The sequence below is a fragment of the Bombus pyrosoma genome, linkage group LG13 (assembly GCF_014825855.1).
Source record: "Bombus pyrosoma isolate SC7728 linkage group LG13, ASM1482585v1, whole genome shotgun sequence".
Taxonomy (NCBI): domain Eukaryota; kingdom Metazoa; phylum Arthropoda; class Insecta; order Hymenoptera; family Apidae; genus Bombus; species Bombus pyrosoma.
The window spans coordinates 6408480-6428414 of record NC_057782.1 but is presented as its reverse complement, the minus strand read 5'-3'; the positions used below and the strand labels follow the sequence as shown (position 1 = coordinate 6428414).

Sequence of the window (19935 nt, the reverse complement as noted above, 5' to 3'; positions counted from 1 at the left end):
TTGTTTAAACAACGACAGATTAGTTTGAATAATCAAGGTTCTACTGCGCTCTCAAACACGACCTTCGAATTTTTAATTCCAAAGAATAATTACAAATTGTATTTATGCCTATCTTCCTCTATTTATATGCTCGCCACGTACGTGTACACGTCGATCGATGGATTCTCGCACGATGTTACTTGTTAATAAAAACAAGAAACCCTCGAATTAGAATTTTCGGCAGAAAATATACTTGCCTGGTCGTAGGAGAGTCTTCCTTGCTACCTCGTCTAGCTTCTGCGCTTCGAGCGAGCAGAGGCCCGATATCTGTCCTCGCCATCGCGGATTCGCTTCTCTGACGATCCTGTGCAGTGGTCGAGGGTGTTGTCGAGGTCGTCGTGCCCGACGGATGTGCATCGGTTTCCGATTCCTCCTCAGTCTCGGATTCCGTCTCCTCCGAGGAACTACTAGTTTCCTCGTCGTCCTCCTCCTCTTCCTCCTTCTTCTTTATGGCCGTTTCCTCTCGCGCCGCTGGAGGTGGTTGCGTGGGTGGCGGCGGGGCTGCACGGTTACCTACAGAGATATGTGAAAATCCGGTACACGTTCAAATAAATATCAAACGGTCCTCCGCGTTTCGCTTTCCAGGCGAAATTACGTTTTCGAGAAACGTCGTTTGGATCGGACGTGGTATAATCATAATGATCTCAAGATTTGGGTCGTTAAACGTTCATCTGTGAAATAACCGGTTCTAGGATATTTCGCGGTAATCCTTACGTCGATACCGGAAATTTTCCACGTTGCCCGATGATGATGGCCGTTGATCGACGATGGTGAAGGTATCAGGATGAATTTTCCAATCGAAGGTATTATCAAATTTGCGAGCGAGCATTATATTCATAATTAATTAGACCCAAGTATATGAAAGTTTGTATCTTCTAGCAGCGCTTTAAAAACCTGATAAAATCGACGTTTCGTTGAGAGATAAGGATATGCGCAAATACCTTTTGCAAATATCTTTGCATATGCTCAAGAATATAAAATATAATATTGCTCTTCTACCTCTACCGAATTTTAAAATTGTTTCCTCGTAACCAGATTGTCAGTTTAATTTATCTCGCTCGTCCCCTGTAGCGTTCAAATATACACGATCTACTTGAAGTCGGAAATCACTTGCCGGGAAGATAAATAATTTTAAACGAGAACGTACAGAAACGTATTGACATAAGAGTTAAAAGAAGGATCGATGTTCAATTTCGACGCGTAGCGGTATGGTCGTTAAGTAGAAACTTACCTGTGCCTAAAAAACGGCTCTGAAAGGATCGCGAAGTGGGAGAGGCGTTGGCGGTGTCTTTGGCAGTCGGTGGTGTGCCGCTGTGCGGCGACGAGATCGTAGATGTTGCGTTCGACGTCGGTGCTCTCGACAAGTATTTCTGCTTCATTTCCTCGGCGGTGAATGGCGCACCCGTGCTGCGGATTCCTGATCCTCCTGAGCTCTCGGAGCCCGTGCTCGAGTCTGATGAAGCGCTTCTCGTAGCAGGAGTGTGGGTATCCGTGGAAGTTCTCCTACGAGCAACGATATTTCAATTAACGACTTCCTGTAGTCGGTAAACTCGATAGAGCAGCGAGCATTCGTACGTAATTTGTACCGATGACATTAGTTTACATCGCAGCTCTCTTTGTTCGATCTCGTATAACGCAATCATCCGCCTACGATTCATCCATTCTGTGGTTGCGTGTATTCCAAAATCCTATTCCAGATCATGGTATAAACTGCTGCATAAACGATCAACAGCGGATCATAGGTGCGGAATTGTTCAATTCGGAATTCTATTGACCGACACTGCCGCCATTCATTTCGAATCATTTTCTCAATTCTTTCTACGTTCGTTAATTCAAAATTACTTTCGCTATGTCGATATGAATCTCTTTTATTTTAGAAGCATTTTCAAAAATATATTACGCTGACCTTTCGTTCGTCAGTTTAAACTGCGAGGCATGCTGAGCGAGCAAAGTATAATTCAGGAGTTAAAAAAGACCAATATTTGAGAAAAAAAGAAAATTGAGAAATAGGACTGCAATTTGCTACTTAAACCTTGAGAAATGAACGCTATCAAAGTACGTTCTAAATATCGAAATTATTTATCGTCATTTTAAATAGCTTTTCAATTATCACATTTCGTAGAAAGTAAAGTGATAAGAAGAAAAATGGTTTCCGGAATAAAAGTGTCTCATTAATACTGTCTCTCACACACACACACATAATTCACCAATTATAGGGTAATACTACGTTATGAGATTGAGTAGAAGCCACCTCTGGAACTTGGAATATTCCATCGAACCGATTGGTTTCTATCGGGTGGGCATAAATCAGCCTGTCCGAGTAGATACGCGCCTCTACTACTGAAACGCGCACAGACCGAGATCCTGGTGACTTAATGTTATGGGCGAATTCGATCGAGTTGTATATTTTACTATCAATCACAGGTATCTGAATTGTCTCAGCGAGCTTATTGCATTAACAAATCGGACAGGTGCAGGGATTACTTTAGCCGAAACGAAGCATAATTTTAAATACGAACCTCGCGGGCATCGGTCTTCGTGCAGGTTCTTCCGGTTCTCGTTCAGACTGTTCCCTTGGAGGCGGATGAACAGGTGTAGGTGTAGATACTGGTTGTCGTTCTTCCAGCGTTTCAGTGGTAGGTGTGGCCGCCGTTTTGTTCTGCTTTTTAATCCTAGAAATCTCGTCATCCTCGCTGGTTTGTCTCGCCATCGCTGTCGGCACTTTTCTGACTTGGACCTACGCGATAAAAAGAATATATTTAACGAGTACATTACGATAACTTGGCGGAAGTTTCCTGATAAATGCTTTAACATCTTTTCTCATATTCCATTGTCTTTAAAAATTGTTTAAACATTCCATTATTCCTTTCTCCTGTTTTCCTGTATGAGCCAAGTCTGAGGATAAATTACTCGTTGGTGATTAGGTGCTTACGGACAAGTCGAGATCTTTTTACGTTGACCGTGTGATTCGTCACACGCGTGGGCGATGCATTAAAATGCTAACCTTGATTTTACGTACGCATAGAAATGCAACAGCGAATGAATAGATGTGTGGTAATGGGACAAAGAGAGAGGATTTGTCGCATAGTGAACACGAGAGAAACAGATTAACGTTTTTTCTTGATGAGCAAAATATATTCGTGTATTCATATGTTTCATTTGTATTATAATAGAATTTCGTACAAAAATATACAACGGCCAACTACAAACTAAATTTATTCACTCGTGTCTCGTATTATTTACATATTTATGAATCGAGATCAAGTATACATTTCATATTGCGGCACGCTTTTGTTTTCCGGCGTGAAATATTCAATTACTTTAAATTCAAGATTTATTCCCTTTTCGTGTCCATAGAGACAGCGATACGTTTTCCTACGAGTCGTGTGTATCGGCACTATACACGTATAGATCGAACGATCAAAAATTTAGTTCCCGTTGAATCGCATCCAAGCGATATAACGCGGGATTTCGAAGCTACTTTCGCCGAGCTTGCCCATCGAACCGTCTCTTACGATCCATTCGCGTATATCGCCTGTCATAATATGAGAATCCGTGTGAAAATTCTGTACTGTGGCGTCACTGTCCAAACTAAATACGATCGTACGAATTGGACGAACTGAAAAATTCAATCCAGTCAACGGTTTAATTTATAAATGGATTTCACATGTATCGTAACGATGGTTTTGGTTGTTCGAGAGGACGAAGATCTCAACTATTGATCAGGCAGATATGCTTTACGTTGTCGTGGCCGAATCGAATTGATCGTTCGAAATACACGATCTCAGTGGTATAATTGTAAACACGATAATTTTATTTGGCGCCGAGTGTTGTTTTCTTTAGTCGAGAAAGCTACGGGAACGTTGAGAATATTACGAGAGGTGGGAGTCGACCAGGAAATCGATAACCACCGTTAAAACTGCACAAACTGAACGGCATCGGCTAAACAGAGGTTCGCTTTTTCGAATTAAATTCAACGACTCGCGTGCGATATACTGTAGTTACAAGCTAAATTCCCTGCATAGTTTTTCTTTCTATCGAAAACAAGCGAGACAAAAAAAGTACTGAGTATTTTATTGAAGTAACTCGTGGAAGAGTTTCGTAGCGTTGAAATAACCGTGGTCGGAATTAAAGGGGTGAAATTGCTATTCATTAACCTGAGGTTTTGGTGGTTGAGGTTGTTGAGCAGGATGTGACACCGGTTCCTCCTTCTTTCTTTTTCCGGCTCTCTCGTATTCTTGAAGCTTCTTCATAATACGCGGCGAGTCTGTGAGTCGAAAAATCCCGGAAAGTGGCCCGCGTGCCGCGTCTTCTGTGTCCAGGACACGTTCACGAAGTCCCGAGGGCTCCTGTGGCGTCGACGTAAACCTCACGGTCGACCTCGAGTCGCCATCCGAATCGTCTCCGTCCCGGTGTCGCATAAATCGACTTCTGTATCTCGATTTGTTCCTCGGCACTTCGTATTCTGGTGCATCGTACCTGTCGCAACAATAATTCTATTATTTCTTCGTCGGTGTTTACGAACATTAGATTTCAAAGAGATTCTAGACGAATGATATTACAAATTTCGATTTTCACATCTTTAATTTTTTTTTTTATTATTTTCATTAGGATTAATATTATAAATTAAAGCCAAGAGAATGGAAGATTTTTTCGTTGCTATTTTCGAACGTTAGATCTGGAAGATTCCAGACGGACGATATTAAAAATTCTAATTATAATTTCTTCGATTAATTCTACAAATTTGGAGCAAGACAGCGGAAGAAAATGCTAGACAGTTAATACTACAAAGGTAACGCAATATATGGAATTAATTTCGTTAGCTAAACTTCACTGATTTCCTTCGAATATTAAATTTGAAAGATTCTACGATGGACGATATTAAAAATTTGATTTCCAATGTTTGAAATGAATTCCACGAATTAGAGACAAGACGATGGAAGAAGATGGAGATATCCCAATACTATTCGGCCTGTCACTAACAATTCCGCTGGAACGTCCACTCTAATCGAACTAAGATCATCTGACAATAAAGCGTCTCTGCATTGTGATCAGCCATCATCTGTCCTAGCAATTTCGAGTGACGCGTGTCACAGATACGTCGCACAACTAACGAGTAGCAATTTTGTAAGTGCACGCTTTAACGATCCCATCGAAATCGAAGCGGCGAAAAAAAAAAAGAAGCACAAGGATGGACGTAAAAAACAGGAGGATGAGATTAAAATTTAACGCGACTTTGTTCCCCTTTCCGCTATAATTCATCTTTCGTTTCACTAGTTGCAGGGACAACGATATTCACTTTTAACGATTAATTTCTTCGAATGGAATTCGAGGCACGGATGAAAACGCTACATTTCCTTGCTCGCGATTTTCTGGAACTGGGTTATCTGCTTTTCAAGGCAGTGCACAGTAATAGATTCATCGGGTTTATCCGAGTGTTGCTTAATTATCGCTTCGCAGACACAGGGATGGCTTCGTATAATGAGAGAAGATCAGCAAGGAGAACGATCGTGTACGGTGTTGATAATTGATCTCGTTCAAATGTGCTGCGCCTTGTTCATGTGGCGTAATCTCTTGCACGTTCGAAACGCGAGATATTAATTTCTATTTATGAAGGCTTTTGGACGGGAAATTAAACAATATCGAACTTGAAATTCGACTTTAGCAAATTTTATTCAACGTTTATTTAAATAGATTCGTTCGTTTCGGAGCTCTCTCGCGTAATCGAATTGATGTTATTAATAGAGTTTCACAAGTTACAAATCACAAGTTATAAATAACGAGCCTGGTGATAAAACAAATGGAGCTATATACAGTACAGGATGATAAAATTGTTTTTACAATTTCACAAATTACCATTCATCATTCTGTTCGATGTAAAATTCTAAAATTAGAAAAGAACAGTTTATGACCAATAACTCGTAACTTTTGTCAATTTATCGTATCATTAGTTGGTAAATTATCGTGTAAGAGGACCCTAATATGAAATATTTCTGTTCCACGAGCGACGCGGATAAACTTTCGAGCAATTGATATGTCTATTGTCAGTTGGAAACGCGTTTTCTCGAAACGTTTGTACAATTTTGCCTAGAACGTTGACAACCGATAAAAGTAATTTCCAGTTACTCTCACGCTACTGTGAAATACAACATCGAATATCAAATATTCAACTACTGTTATTCAAGTTTCTGTATTGAAATTGCAACTTTAAATCGTCGATGCTTGTAGACTGCGTAAAGTCCCTTCGAGCGCGAGTAAAATTCAGTCGTTCTGCGAGCTAGCTGGTAAAACAAATAAATCCCAACTAGTCGCTGTAATAAATTTCGGTGCACGAACCAGGCTGACGAATTTGCATGCTACAGCTTCATATAACTACCCTCGATTATCAGTCAGAAAACTACCGAATTAGCGACAATAGACATGCAACGAGAACGTCGTTAATTGCAGTTTCTTGCAGCCGTATCGAGGACACGGTACGCTATAGCGTTCGTAGATTGCGCGTTTCCGTTAATTAATTGTTATTTGAACATTTAGCATAGAAAACTTTTATGTACATATAGCACATGTTATATAAAACATTTTGATATTTAATTGTCACTGACTGTAGTCAGCCACGACTGTCGTGATTATATTGGCAAAGTTTGAAACCGATTTGAATACGTGTGAAAGTTACAAGATGTCCACGGCAAATGTACGTTTGCAAAAAATTTAGACAGAGATTGTCCCGTTGAATGTCGAGGCTTATCACTACGATGGATAATTGGACTGTTAAAATATTTGTCTCACGTTGGCGAATTATTTTCTTGTGCTAAACATCTTGTAACTTCTATATACATTTTCAAATTTATTTCCAACTTCACTGATGTGATCCCAACAGTCGCATATACTACGTGCTATATAAAACATCTTGATATTTAATTATCACTGACCGTAGTCAGTCACGACTGTCGTGATTATATTGGCAAAGTTTGAAACCGATTTGAATACGTGTGAAAGTTACAAGATGTCCACTGCAAATGTACGTTTGCAAAAAAAATAAGACAGAGATTGTCCCGTTGAATGTCGAGGCTTACCACTACGATGGATAATTGGACTGTTAAAATATTTGTCTCACGTTGGCGAATTATTTTCTTGCGCTAAACATCTTGTAACTTCTATATAAATTTTCAAATTTATTTCCAACTTCACTGATGCGATCCCAACAGTCGGATACCGTCGCGGTGCTAACAAAATTTCAAAATGTTGCGTATAACACAAAAAATGTACTCATAAAAGTCTCCTACTCACCTTCGCGAATTTCTATGTATCAAGAGGGGTTTTTATTTACATCTTGACTAGGTGGGTTATTAGACCGGCCGGTGTGCGTATTACGCGAAACGATCGGTAATTAAACTCGACCATGCCTATTTCGGCCTCGAGGAAGTTGTTGCCCGGCCCACGCCAGGAAAAAGATACAGCCAGTGGAGCCTCGTGTATTTATAACATTTGCTAGAATAGATATGTGGGACATCCTGAAAAATGTATGCCCACCACGGATGCCGTTTGGCAATACTCCAAAGTAATCTGCGTCCACGGTCAAACACGTTTTTACCGGTCAGCTAGTTACCAACGAAATGTCTCTTTTTCTCTTGCCGTCGTCATTTTCTCGGAGAGATACGTCCTTTCATCGGACTGGCAGACACAGTTTCTCCATTCAAAGATACTTCTTTGCTGCACAGTGTGCCGCATTGTTCTCTTCGAAACACTCGAAGATCGTTGTAAAATCATTTGCCACGAATTTCCAAGTTAAGTTTCTCCTGTCTTGACGTTACCATTTCGATTCAACTATTTCATAAACAGTAGACTCGACTCGTATTCTAACGCGCGAACCAACCATAACCCGCGCAATACATTTCCCCTCGATCTCTAAGAATATTCGCACAAATTCTATCCATCTCCCTTGGTTTATTTGTTTTTGTTTCTTTTTCTAGCTCGAGCATCGTGACAGGAAAAAGAAAAATAAGGTCAAGAGATACGCTGGCGAAAAAAGCATCACTTTTCTCGCCGGTGTATGGTTCTCTATTTAGAAAAATCGAACGCCATTATGCAAAGAAGGTGAACCGTTTTACGGCCAGCCTATTAGTTAGCAGATAGTCGAATTTTTTGCCACGGAAAGACGAACGAACGATAAATAAACGTTGGAGGAAAAAGTAGAAGGGATAATTACTCGTATTCGGGCACGTATCGATTTCTCGCCAGTCGCTCTTCCTCTTGCTGCCGGTATTGCGAAGCCAGACGGTGGTCGCTTTTGCTTCTCATGAGACCCGGTGATCCTCCGGGAGGTGCTAGACTGCTCGAGCTACCCAGCAATCCTCCGCTTCCGGCTTCTGGCTTGATATTCAGTTCGCCGTAACCGGCTACATGGAGGACCAGTTGGTTCGGATCGTGCGCCATCACGAAACGCACTCGCCGACTGTAATCCCCGGCTTCGTACTCGAAGTTCCTGCAACCAGGATCGTAAATTAGTCCGCGCTGTAACGAAATTTTTGCCTTTCTTGCCGAGTTACATTATTACGAGTCAGCTACAGGTTCCCGGGATTTAGTAAAAAGTTTCGTTTAACGAGGCAACTTTCAGGAATTCTTTTCGACTTGGCGTGAGCGCCGATCCGCTGCCAAGCAAATTTTTGTTACACGGCTAGTTAATTCTCGCGGAAGTTGAATATTTGTTCCTGAGGAAAGACAAATAGGATTTTTATGTCTCAGGGACATAGTACGTTTTAAGGAGTGGCTTTTGTATTTTCAAATCTCTTATCCCTTTCGAGGAAGTTGATAATACGATTAAATTTGGAGAACTGACAAAACATAAATTTAGCTTAACTCCTTTGCGTTCTTGAAATATTTTCTACGTCCCTTGACACGTTTTAATTAAAACGATAAATCTGACTCATTCCGAAATAGGTTTATCGTGGTTAAATTTAGAAAATTAATGAAATACGAATGTAGTTTAATTCTGCTGCGTTTTTTCCTAGTATTTTCGATCTTTATGATGTTCCATTTTCAATAAATTTCCGATATTCCGGGAAAATACGAGAAAACTACCCTCGACGCGCACGATTTCTCCTTTCAATTCTATGCTTGTTCTTTTCTTACATTATTAAAGGCAAGAATAAAATTGGAACAGAGAAATCCGAAGACTATAACACGGTTAAATTAATTATTAAGTTAAAAAGTAATTATTTACGCCATCTTTTCGCTATAAATAAACTTATTTGTTCAACTATTTCGTTCCCTGAGACGTTAACAAAATTAACGAAAAGTGTTAAAGTTCTGAGAGTGTCTCAAACTTTCCCAGCCTTCGCATTTTATACGAAAAAGTTGATCTCTTGTTTGTGCCCTTGTTCAGCTTTTTCTCATACTTATCACGGTATCAAGGAGAGCTTTTAAATATTTCGCGGAGTTTCTTACGCGCGTCTCTCGTCCCTCCTATTCGGTAATCTTTTCTCCGCGAGAATAATAACTACAACGGGCGAAAACAGGGAACACTGTTTGGAAAGGTGGTTAGTATGCTGCCGTGTCGCGTACGAAGTGGAAGGGTAAGCAGAATTTCGACAAGTTCGGAAGATGAAAGGTTCCATTTACATTATGCGCCGCGGAAGATCGAGTGTAAAAGTTATCTGGAGCCGTTGTGCATCTTGTTTCAGGTGCATGTCCATGTTTCGCCGTGGAAAAAGTTTCATGGAATATCGGAGAAGCAATTTGGAAAAAAAAGGAGGCGTACAAACGTGCCACGTACTTTCCATAAAATTACAACGCAACTTTCATTATTTTTCGACCGCGGTGTCTGACTAGTGCAGGAATATTCTCCTCGGAGAATAATACTCTTGAAGGAAACCATCTGATTAAATTGGATGATTCATTACGTCTTATCGGTGATCCGCGTCGTGATATTTCATTGTTTACAGTAATTTGTAAATTGTCTTGTAAGAACGAACACGTTAAAAACGAGGATCACGCAAGGAAATATCTGAGTCACATTCTTCGTTCTTCATACGCGAACGCGTTTTGTTACTAAATGCTGTTGTGCGATTCTCTTGAAAATTATTTACGTCGAAAATATCGATTTCATATTTTAGATATTAGGCGCGCCGTTATTTTTTTTCTTCGTAAAACTTTACACGTTTGTCATTTATTGCTTGACGACAATACGTTTGAATCGAATGCAAATGGTTCGTCTTTTTGACTACGTTATATTGGAATGCGTATATCCTTTTGCTCGTGATATTTTCATATTCCCCCCTCCCCTCCTGTAATCTTCAAATGGAACGAATTTTGTTACGTAGTGAAACGTTAAAAGGTTATTTTTAATGTATAGAGTCTTCAAAGAGTTCAGCTACTTTCTACGTTGCATTTCACTTCATATTCTCTACGTTAGCTTCCTCTACTCGCTACATCCACCGGCAAACTAATAAATACTTGGCCATTCACGATCTCGCAGCTGGCGAGTTAAAAAATTGCCGTATATCGCGTGAAAATGTCAAACACGCGCGCTGCAGATTAAACACCGAATGAAGAAAAATTAAGAGGAGGGAATGCAGATAAAAAAAAAAAAAGAAAAAAAGAACGATTTATCATTTCATTGTCTGAATTATGTTTCACGGACCACGTATGTAACCATGGGTTTTATTTCGTGAAAATTTATGGCAGAGGAACGCGTGTACGTGGCTGCAGCCATCGTGCGTCAAACGTACCGGTTATCTACAAAACGCGCGGCTCGGCGTAAAATTTGTTGCTTCTTAATTGAATGTTGAGCGAAGTGATACAGCGCGAATTTTTCGCGACGGAAGAAAACGAGAAACGTAGTAGTCGTAATTTAAGGGATCGTGGCCTGGTTTGACGATAAACTTGACGCTCGATAAAGCACGAAAAACGAAATACGCGTCTAGCAGATTGCCTTTCCGTGGATCAAATTTAAGGTACTTTATATTTCAAGGGGATCGTTATTGCCCGCAGAGTCCACAATGAATTTTCATGGGATCCGGGTCGTTTTTAGATTCTAACGACGCTTATAAACGATAGGAAACGAATTCCAAAGTTCCTGGCCCTGTAAAATCCAAAATACTCGCGTCGTTCGATTCCCTTTAATGTCACTTGCCCCGTGTCACTTGTACACCGATGAAATACAATTAAAACGCAACCGTGACGCGGTTCGAACTAAATTCATGTTTCGTTAGTTCTCTGTACTTAATTATATTACATTCCAGCCCCGTTGGTTGCGAGTACCCTTAAAGGAAACTCCGCTTCTTTGATTCAACGAATTTTAATCTGAATTTCCGTGAGGCGTATTACGTGTTCCATAAATCCGGCGCATGCTTTTACAAGTAAACAGACATTGCGAGGAATTTCCTTTTCGTGATACAAGCCATAAAGGCTTCCATTTGGTTCGTTAAGGAAATACGGGAAATTAAATATCTTCGGTTTAAGGAGGGAGCCAAAGGAATCGAAGTTTCCGCAAGAAAATACGAAGATCGATATTAGCAGGAAGGAATCCAGTGGCTAATTCCACGATATTTTCTAATTGTATGGGTCTCGAGAGAGGTCTGTGGCGAAAGAGAAAAAGAAAAAGAAATAGAAGAAAAGAAAGGAAATTAGATTAAAGGCGATGAGACGAACCTGATGAATTCCACCGTACGCAGGAAAAGCTCTTTTGTATCGAGGAGTTCGGAATCGTCCCATGGCACGTTTTCATTGATGTGAGCCTCCGCCAAATCGCAGTTGCTCTGGATATTCGCGATTTCCAATTCCAGATTCTCTTTGAGCTGAATCAAGCCTCTGAGCTCTGTGCCCAGGTATCGATCGACCTCGTTACGCAGATGTTCCGTACGGTCTTTCAAAGCCTTGCTCAGCCTCCGATAAATCTCGTCCACCTCTTCCGCGACCGAGGCACAGTTTGTTTGTAGTCCCAATGTGTTTTTCTCTACCAAAGCCAGCGCGTCCTGCAACCTGTGCAGCCCCCTGCGTATCTGTAAACAGAATTTTTATCGAATCGATGGGAATTGTCCGAAAAAGACAAAATCCTGCGCTCTCAATTTCTAGAAATTATTTCCTTCTCGAGAGATTTTCGGATATTCGAAAAACTCTGTTTACGATGGAGCTGTGTTTAAGATGCCAGTATTTGTACCTATATTATATTATTTAATGGATATTATATTATTTCCAATATTATAGATCCGACTATTTAGGATATTTGGAGTACCATGTATATTAATTGGAACTTTATATTAGTTGGAATATTATATATTCGACACGCTGTAGATTTGGGTAATTAAAGCGTTTGAAATATTTGGAATGGAAACCTTCTCGATACGAAGTTCAACCGTCGCGTAGCGTATTGACAGCCTCGAGTCACAGCGATTGCGTAGCGTATTGTTGATTTTAGTTGACGCTCGGTCGTGCGAATGTGTGTATCGAGTACGATCGGCGCTCGTAGCGGACAGGTAAAATATTTGTGGCATTATAGATTTAAATATTTATGATATTTGCGTTATTACACGTTTGAGATATTATACATATACGTTTACCTTCTTTTAAAAATTATTCCTTTTTGATTCGATTTTGGAATATTTTGAAACCTGTGTCTCCCTATCACGAAACATCGAGATATTCGTATATTTGGAATATTTGAAATATTATATTATGATACATATATTATATATATGGTGATTTTCGAGAAGCTAACTGTATGTCGAACGTGTCCAATGGAAATCATCTTCATTTCCCACTGTCGTGATTTTCCACTGATCGTCGCATGGGGTGCGTTCTGTCTCACGCTTTCCTTAGACGCTGAATTCGCATCGCAGAGAAGAGTGCGTTTGTTTTGAATACATTAGGAGCGGGTAAATATACCGGCCGGTTATTTTTGCATTGCACACACATAGCACGTATTTGTACGTACGCGGTTATGTTGACCTGAATTCGCGGTATTCATCCCGGTCGAATCGAGTTGCTTGGTACGCAACTCCATTTCAATATTTCCGGGTCTATCTAAAATTTCAAAACCACCTCACTCGTCATAATCACGCCGAACCGCAATTTCACTGGGTTGTTCGAGAAGTCGGCAAGGATTTCGGTGTTCCTCGTCGAAACGACTATTGTTACGCGAACAATAATGTAATTTGTCGTGTCACGAACGCACACTCCGGTCGATAGAACATTCATGGGGAATTAAGTAAACGCGAAAGGTTATTGGAACATCAAAAATTATTATCAAAATGTTTAAAAATCGTTATCTGATCCGAGACCTTAAATAACCTCGTAAAAATAATCTCGCAAATATTGAAATCAGTTTATTCTTGTTTCGAATATTGTTGTATTTTGTATTTAAAATTCGAGACAAGCGGCCCGATATTTACGAACGAATGTGTACGAGCGCGAGAATTTGCTTCGCGATTGTTCATCCATCATGACTCGTATAACCTAAGTCATCGTCGATTTGAAACATGTAGCCGTGTAATTCTTTCTAAAAATCTTTTGTATCGAAACCTACAAGATATGCCTTCAAGCACACCTGCCATATTTTCAAATATCCGCTTGCAAACATCAATCAACATGTCCCCGACTATTGAAAGCGTTTAAATTAAAAATGGAGTAAGCAACGGATTGAAACGCTTGTTACGTCGTGTCTCGTGGACAGGGAGTAACCTAGTTCCTTTTTTCTGTTTCAGGAATTTCCCGTTGAATTTCGTGGCAGATTTCCTGACGCTGCATAATGAATATCGCGCCAATCACGGTTCCTCTCCATTAGAAATCGATGATAAGGTATACAAGGATCTGCTCTTATTTCATCCGGAAATATTCTTCGCGCGGCGCGCTCGTTTACAAGGTTCTATGAAATATTGAACGCGGCCGTTTCTCAAAGAACTGCTGCTGTACATTTTTATTAACGCGATAATATGGCGATCCTTAGTCAATTTTCATGACGTTGAAATTTAAGACGGCAAGAATAGAATTTAAGGCATTGCAGCGAGATTTTACGTTAAGAAATGAAAATGCTTTTCCAGTTGAACGAACGGGCGCAGGAATGGGCGGACACAATAGCGAAAAAAGGCGTTCTCGAGTATAGATCGGATCCTGATTATGGCGAAAATATATATCGAAGTTTCTGGAGGGACTTCCCTTATGAGATCAAACCGAAAGATCCGCTGCAAATGTGGTTGGTATCTTAAAGTTGCTATTTTAACTTATATAATTCAATGATTTTACGGTGTATCCCGAAGATGTTTGAACATTTATAGAAACTTCCTGCGGATATTTTACGTATACCATAGAAAATATTTTAAAACGAGGCTCATGATTATATTAATGAAATTCGAAAACAATCTGAATAAGATATTTAGCAGAAATACATATTTCCCAGAGATCATAAATATGTATAACTTTTAATTCCTTGATTCTAGAGTTTTTAAGAGACGACCCAGTTAATAGATTAAATTTAAATGTAAGATACAACTTGAACTAAAAATTCCATTCTTCGAAATATAATTTAACGAACGTTTATGCACGTTAAATAGAAATTTCATATTCAAGTCGAAAATTTCGCGAGGATTACGATTAATTTTCCTAAATTTCTATTAACGTACATTCATTATGGCAATTAAATGCACATTTGAGAGAAATAGCGAGTAATCGAGTGGATTTTTAATTGATCCTTAGGTACGGAGAGGGCAACTATTTCAAATATGGTGTGTGCGATGTAAAAGATTTGGAAACTGTGCGTCACTTCACTCAACTAATTTGGAAGAATACGGAATCGATAGGCCTCGGACTGGCCAACGATGACAGCGGCAAATTTTACTTCGTTTGCATTTATTATCCTCCGGGCAATGTTGCCGGCGAATTCGTGGAAAACGTGTTACCACCCACTCAGGTACGTTGTTAACGCGTCCATTTCATACGTATAATTATGATGATTTCACTTAGCTGTTGTAACTTACAAATTTCATTCGTTGCCCCTCGCTCTACGCTTTTTCCAATTTATCGCGTGGAATTTTGCGAATTCGCTGAGATGGGAGAGGAAACAGGTGGAAATGGGAATCGCCGGTGAAATCAGCCCGCGTCGTTAACCGATATAAAAGCGACTGAAAGTCACGCGGTGAAAAACGTATGACTCGGCACGTTTTTCCAACGGCTAGGTAAAATCGAATCGCGTATGCCGATTGGATGTTTGATCGGCTGGGGTGATCCTGAATTTCCGAATTTCGGGTGTGAATGTGAATCGAATGTGAAAAAAGGGAGAAAAGAAAATAGGTCAGGAAGGGAGGAAATGACAGAAACGGGAGAATGTAAGGAACGTAAGGAAGGACGAGGTGAATGGGAGAGATAAAATATTAAGAAAGGAGAAAGAAGAGAACGAGGAGAAAGGATAAAAGGAGGCAAGAATAGATAGAAGGACAAAGATAAGGAAAAAAAAAATGGCAAAAGGCGAAGGAAAGAGAAGCAGAGATCGATCGCGAATCTACTCTGTACGATCTATTTTGAATCTTCACCAACATCAAACAGATTATTGCATTCCGATCTCCATTGATGTCCGGCAGTTTTTAATCGCCAGGGAAGCGGAATCAGCAAATTAGTAGAAATCGAAGGGCGAAGATAAAGGGATGGGTGGTGTCCGAGCGTGAAATCGTTTTTCTCGCCTTAGCGAGTCGATGTTTCTACGACGAGATCTTTTTTTTTTTGCACCCAAGTAGAGGCAGTCTGCTCGTCAGTGCTCCGTAAGGTTAATATCTTGGCCAAAAATAGATTTCCACGGAGTAAACAGGCAAGTAACGCGATTCTTTTTACGGCGAAAGGTCCGTGGTAGCGCGACGTATTCTTAAAAGGATTTCCACGTGAGCACGTGGCCCTTATGGCTTACCTGGGAATTGATGCGCGTGATTTCACGCCTGAGGATGTCCATGTGAGCGTCCTTGCATTCAGGGCAGCACTTTTTCTCACAGTGGACGCAGAGGGAGCAGTAGCTCTTCTCCGAACAAACGCCGCAACGTTCCATTGTTTGACCGCTGGTCGGGTCCGGTAGCTCCCCAGTGATCTCGATGTGCAATTCCAAGAATCTTTGCAGGGTCACGTTGGTCGGGAAGGCCTGTACACCCTGGCGACAACACGAGACAAGTTAAAACCGCGCTGTGGTCTCCCTTAATGGAATAACCATGATTCTCCTTCGAAATGAAACGAAAGAAATTCCAAACAGAAGGATAACTTTGATCTCGGAGTACGGCTTTTACCTGAAATTGAATTTCATACGAGAACTGTTTCTAGACCGGATTCCTTCGTTTTGCCCTTCTTTTTTTCTCTTTCTTTTTCTCCCCTGTTCCCATTTATTCCCGTTTGTCGTTCGTGTTCGCTCGCATCGGCGCTTTTAATTAAGGACAATTGTGTTACGTTTGACGCCGAACGGTCGGTTACCACCTTTAGGGTGGGAAGAAACTGAGACAAATGGTTGGCGAGACGCGTTAGATGAAACGCGAAACTTTATCCAATTTCGCGAGGGATACGCCGTCGCGGTGGCTTCGTTGAATAAAGATGAGGCCACACATTATACATTGTTAAAGCAAAAACCTCGTACGCTGGTATATTTAATTTTGCGCGTGTACATCTGTGTTTCGCGATAGTCTTGCTTTGTCCCGACCAGCTTACTTCTGCGTTTCTTTTTTGACTCGCTGTTGACGTCAAACCGCCCGTTTCAGAGAACGACGCAAACGAATTCTAATTCGCGAAATCGATATCCGTTTTTCTCTCGCTTTCTCGAGTTTAGGACGAGCAGAAAATCAAGATGTAACCTCTTATAATTGCTTTTGTTCTCGCGAACTTGCGCGAGAATTATAGAAGCCGCGGACTGTCGACAACGTCGGTCGCGAAAACGTGGTTGAAGAAGTAATAGCTTTTTAAGAAGCAGGAAAGTTTCGAAAGTTAATAGTCTTAACATCCGCGCGTAATTTTAACTTTGTTTGTTAAATCATTGGAGAATTGATTGCTCACCTGGTAGGGTATACGATGTTCCGCTCGACATTCTGGACATTTCACTTGTCGACGTACGTAGTCAACGAGGCCATCCATGCACGGTTCCATGCAGAAGCTGTGCTGGCATGGCAAAAGCTTCGGGTTCCTGTACCGGTCCAGGCATATCGCGCACGTTAGCAGTTGCTCGAACTGCTCCATGCCTGCGAAATACGAGAAAACACTTGTTATTTCTTCTGCTGTTTATTCAAATCCGTTTAGCTGTCGCAAGGAATTTTATCAAAACGTTCAATGAAGATTATATTTTGTTTCTTTAATTTTGCGTTTTAACGATAGATGATCATCTAAACAACAATTTAAGAAGTTATTCGAGAAACGTTGAATTCGTTTCGATGCCAGCTTCGATAAAAAGAGTTACGTATAATTTGAAGTATCAAGGTTACCTTGATCTTTTATCGAATAAAAAGTTTCCTAGATATTTTGCATTTTTGCAATTTATTCCTAGCTACGTGGAGACCGTCTTTTATAGGAAATATTTTTTTCATCAGATTAGTAGAATCAAGTTGTAATTAATCTTAAAGCGTCACTCCGGTAGCCAACTTGTTAAATATATACAAAAGACGTAGCGTTTGAAAGTCGGTGAAATAAGGGAGATCTCGCTATATTAAAAGAAAATGTTTTTAGTCGGCCCGCGTCACCGGTTTAACCAATTTCCGGTAAAGCATTCGCAAACCTTACGCCACTCCCTGAAATACAAAGTGATCGTCGTCACAACTAATAAATAGTTCGAACGTGTAATTCGTAGTCTGTTGCAATTCGAGATTTCTATTGTGCCAAGTCGTTATTTATCCTGTCTGTTTCCTAAGAAACGTTATATTCTCCAAGGAATATTTCCCTTTCGCTATTCAACGAATAGTCGGATTACGAGGAAAATCCTAATTCCCTTTCTCTATCTCTCTTTCCTTAATCCTCTTTCTTTTAATCTCTTTTAACGAACGCGCTTTCCTTAATTTTGCGTGACACACCGACGCACCGGTGGCCAACAAGACAATGTCAAGTTCTTTTCGAGGAGTCATTGCTCTTCTATTTCGAGACCCGGTGTATCATCGACGAGAAGTTGTTGCCCGAGAGATGGGTAAACCGAGAGGGTGTCCCTGTGAACTTCGTGCGCTGCAAATTGGCCTGAACGACGACTCGCTCTTGTAATTAGCCGAGTGGCTTGGCAGCGACCGTTTCGTATTCTCGTTCATCGGTCCGGTTCAAAATTCACCGCTCGATTTATGGCGGTGATCGCGGCACAGTTTCGAAAGTAGCCACCAAATCATCGAAAGTACTCCACTTTGATTGGTACAACGTATGAAACTTTAGATTGCCACCACGTTTTCATTCGCTTTCAACGCTGACCAGATGCAATCGTGTCTCGAGCCAAGTAAAATAACTCGTGGCCTACAGATTTTTCAATATCATCCGCTTATTAATATCCGTCTATTCTCATTCGTGACATTCGTCTATCGACGCGACATTCTAATATCGTTCTCCGTTATCCTCGTTTAGAATCACTCAAAGGTCGAGATCAAACGGTTGTCGTCTATCGCCATTTTTCGCATATGATTTCTTCTATGATTATCTCTCAATAACCGAGTTTTAAAAAATCGAGTTTTAACTACGAGCGCGTATCCATGTACTTGTCCATTTGTAAATATATAAAATAATCTTTACTCCTTTCTAGATTGTAGATTTTCATGTATTTACGTGGTATCGAGATACACAATGTATACAGAATAGACGCAATACTAAGAAATGTAAGGAATATTCAAAATGAAGTAGTTTCGTTAGAATATTTGACAAAATAAATTCTCCTACCTAGGTTCCGTGTTTCCACCTGTTCTCATGAAAATATGAATGTACACAAATATCTACGGTCTACTTACCTATAGCTTGTATCTATTTATTTTTCAAGTAGCCGTAGTTATTGAATCTTCGGACAAAAGTAATCCAAGCTGTATTTTATCGATACTGTCGTCGTAAAAGTGACGTAAAAGTAATTAGCGATCGTAACGCGAATCGTTATTATATGCAATTTTATTTCGAAGCGGATGGTGGCTGTGAAGGCTGGCGATAATTTCCTCGGTAGATTCTGGCTCGTCTTCCAATCGACTCCCGAACGACATCGATGAAACGCGGGTGGGTTAAATTTAAAATCCGGCTACACGCGCGTACAGCCACAGCGAAGTATCAGGGATTATTTCAAAGTAGTTCTCTCAGACACGCACGTAGCCGACGATCGGAGCCAAATTCATTTTGGCTTTCGCAACATTCGGAATACGTAGAGGCGACGTCGAAGGCCGTGCCAACGACCAATCAGCTTCTCGCAGAAGTCACCGCACTGGAAACAAGCGGCCACATTAGAAAGCATTGTTACTCTTAGACGAACCACTTGTTGATCTTAAAGCGAATTCTAGGGTGCAACAGGCGGCTAGATGCTATTGTATTAGCAACTTCGTGGATGGCGGGGGCCAGCGGCAAGCAGAATGTTAATCCTGACACCTAGCCGGAAGCTAGCTGCTGACTTAACCGGCTTTCGTGGATCTGCGTTTATTTTGACACCAGCCTTGTCACGATGTTCGTCTCCTTTGCGCGATTATCTTCTTGCGCTCACCGGCACGAATAAGAGATTATTTCAGTAGATCTGTCCTCCGCATAGTCAGACCTGTCGTTCGACCGAGTTCTGTTCGACCGAGTTCCGTTCGACCTCGTTGTTTCCGTAAATTTGTTTCTTCGGTTGCTTGAGATCCAAAGTGTATGGTATTTTTGGCGATCGTGTTTGCTCAGCAGGCAACAAAGCGCAAGGACCGAGCTGCTTTTGCTCACGGGAAAATTCGGTGGAAAATAGAAGCGTTCCGAGAA

General features: G+C 40.7%; 2 protein-coding genes across 10 annotated transcripts in view; one reads left to right on the top strand and one right to left on the bottom strand.

Moving 5' to 3' along the window:
• LOC122574140 (RING finger protein nhl-1) overlaps positions 1 to 19935 on the bottom strand; it is a 56599-nt gene that overhangs the window by 11534 nt on the left and 25130 nt on the right. For 7 of the 8 annotated variants that reach the window (XM_043741352.1, XM_043741347.1, XM_043741355.1 and 4 more), the window contains 8 exons: positions 17050 to 17231; positions 15929 to 16162; positions 11689 to 12038; positions 8246 to 8521; positions 4197 to 4518; positions 2559 to 2776; positions 1271 to 1542; positions 237 to 552 (listed from right to left, as the gene is read on the bottom strand). In XM_043741352.1, the coding sequence (XP_043597287.1) occupies positions 237 to 552; positions 1271 to 1542; positions 2559 to 2776; positions 4197 to 4518; positions 8246 to 8521; positions 11689 to 12038; positions 15929 to 16162; positions 17050 to 17229 (2168 nt within the window). In that variant the 5' untranslated portion in view covers positions 17230 to 17231. Of the gene's footprint in view, positions 1 to 236; positions 553 to 1270; positions 1543 to 2558; positions 2777 to 4196; positions 4519 to 8245; positions 8522 to 11688; positions 12039 to 15928; positions 16163 to 17049; positions 17232 to 18959; positions 19415 to 19935 lie in introns of all 8 variants that reach the window. The other variant, XM_043741349.1, reaches the window with a different exon arrangement.
• LOC122574142 overlaps positions 13954 to 19935 on the top strand; it is a 51001-nt gene continuing 45019 nt past the window's right edge. For both annotated transcript variants that reach the window (XR_006318911.1, XM_043741364.1), the window contains exons 1-2: positions 13954 to 14227; positions 14728 to 14941. Coding sequence is in view for 1 of the 2 variants with exons in the window: in XM_043741364.1 (XP_043597299.1) it covers positions 14058 to 14227; positions 14728 to 14941 (384 nt within the window). In the remaining variant the exon portion in view is untranslated. The remainder of the gene's footprint in view (positions 14228 to 14727; positions 14942 to 19935) is intronic.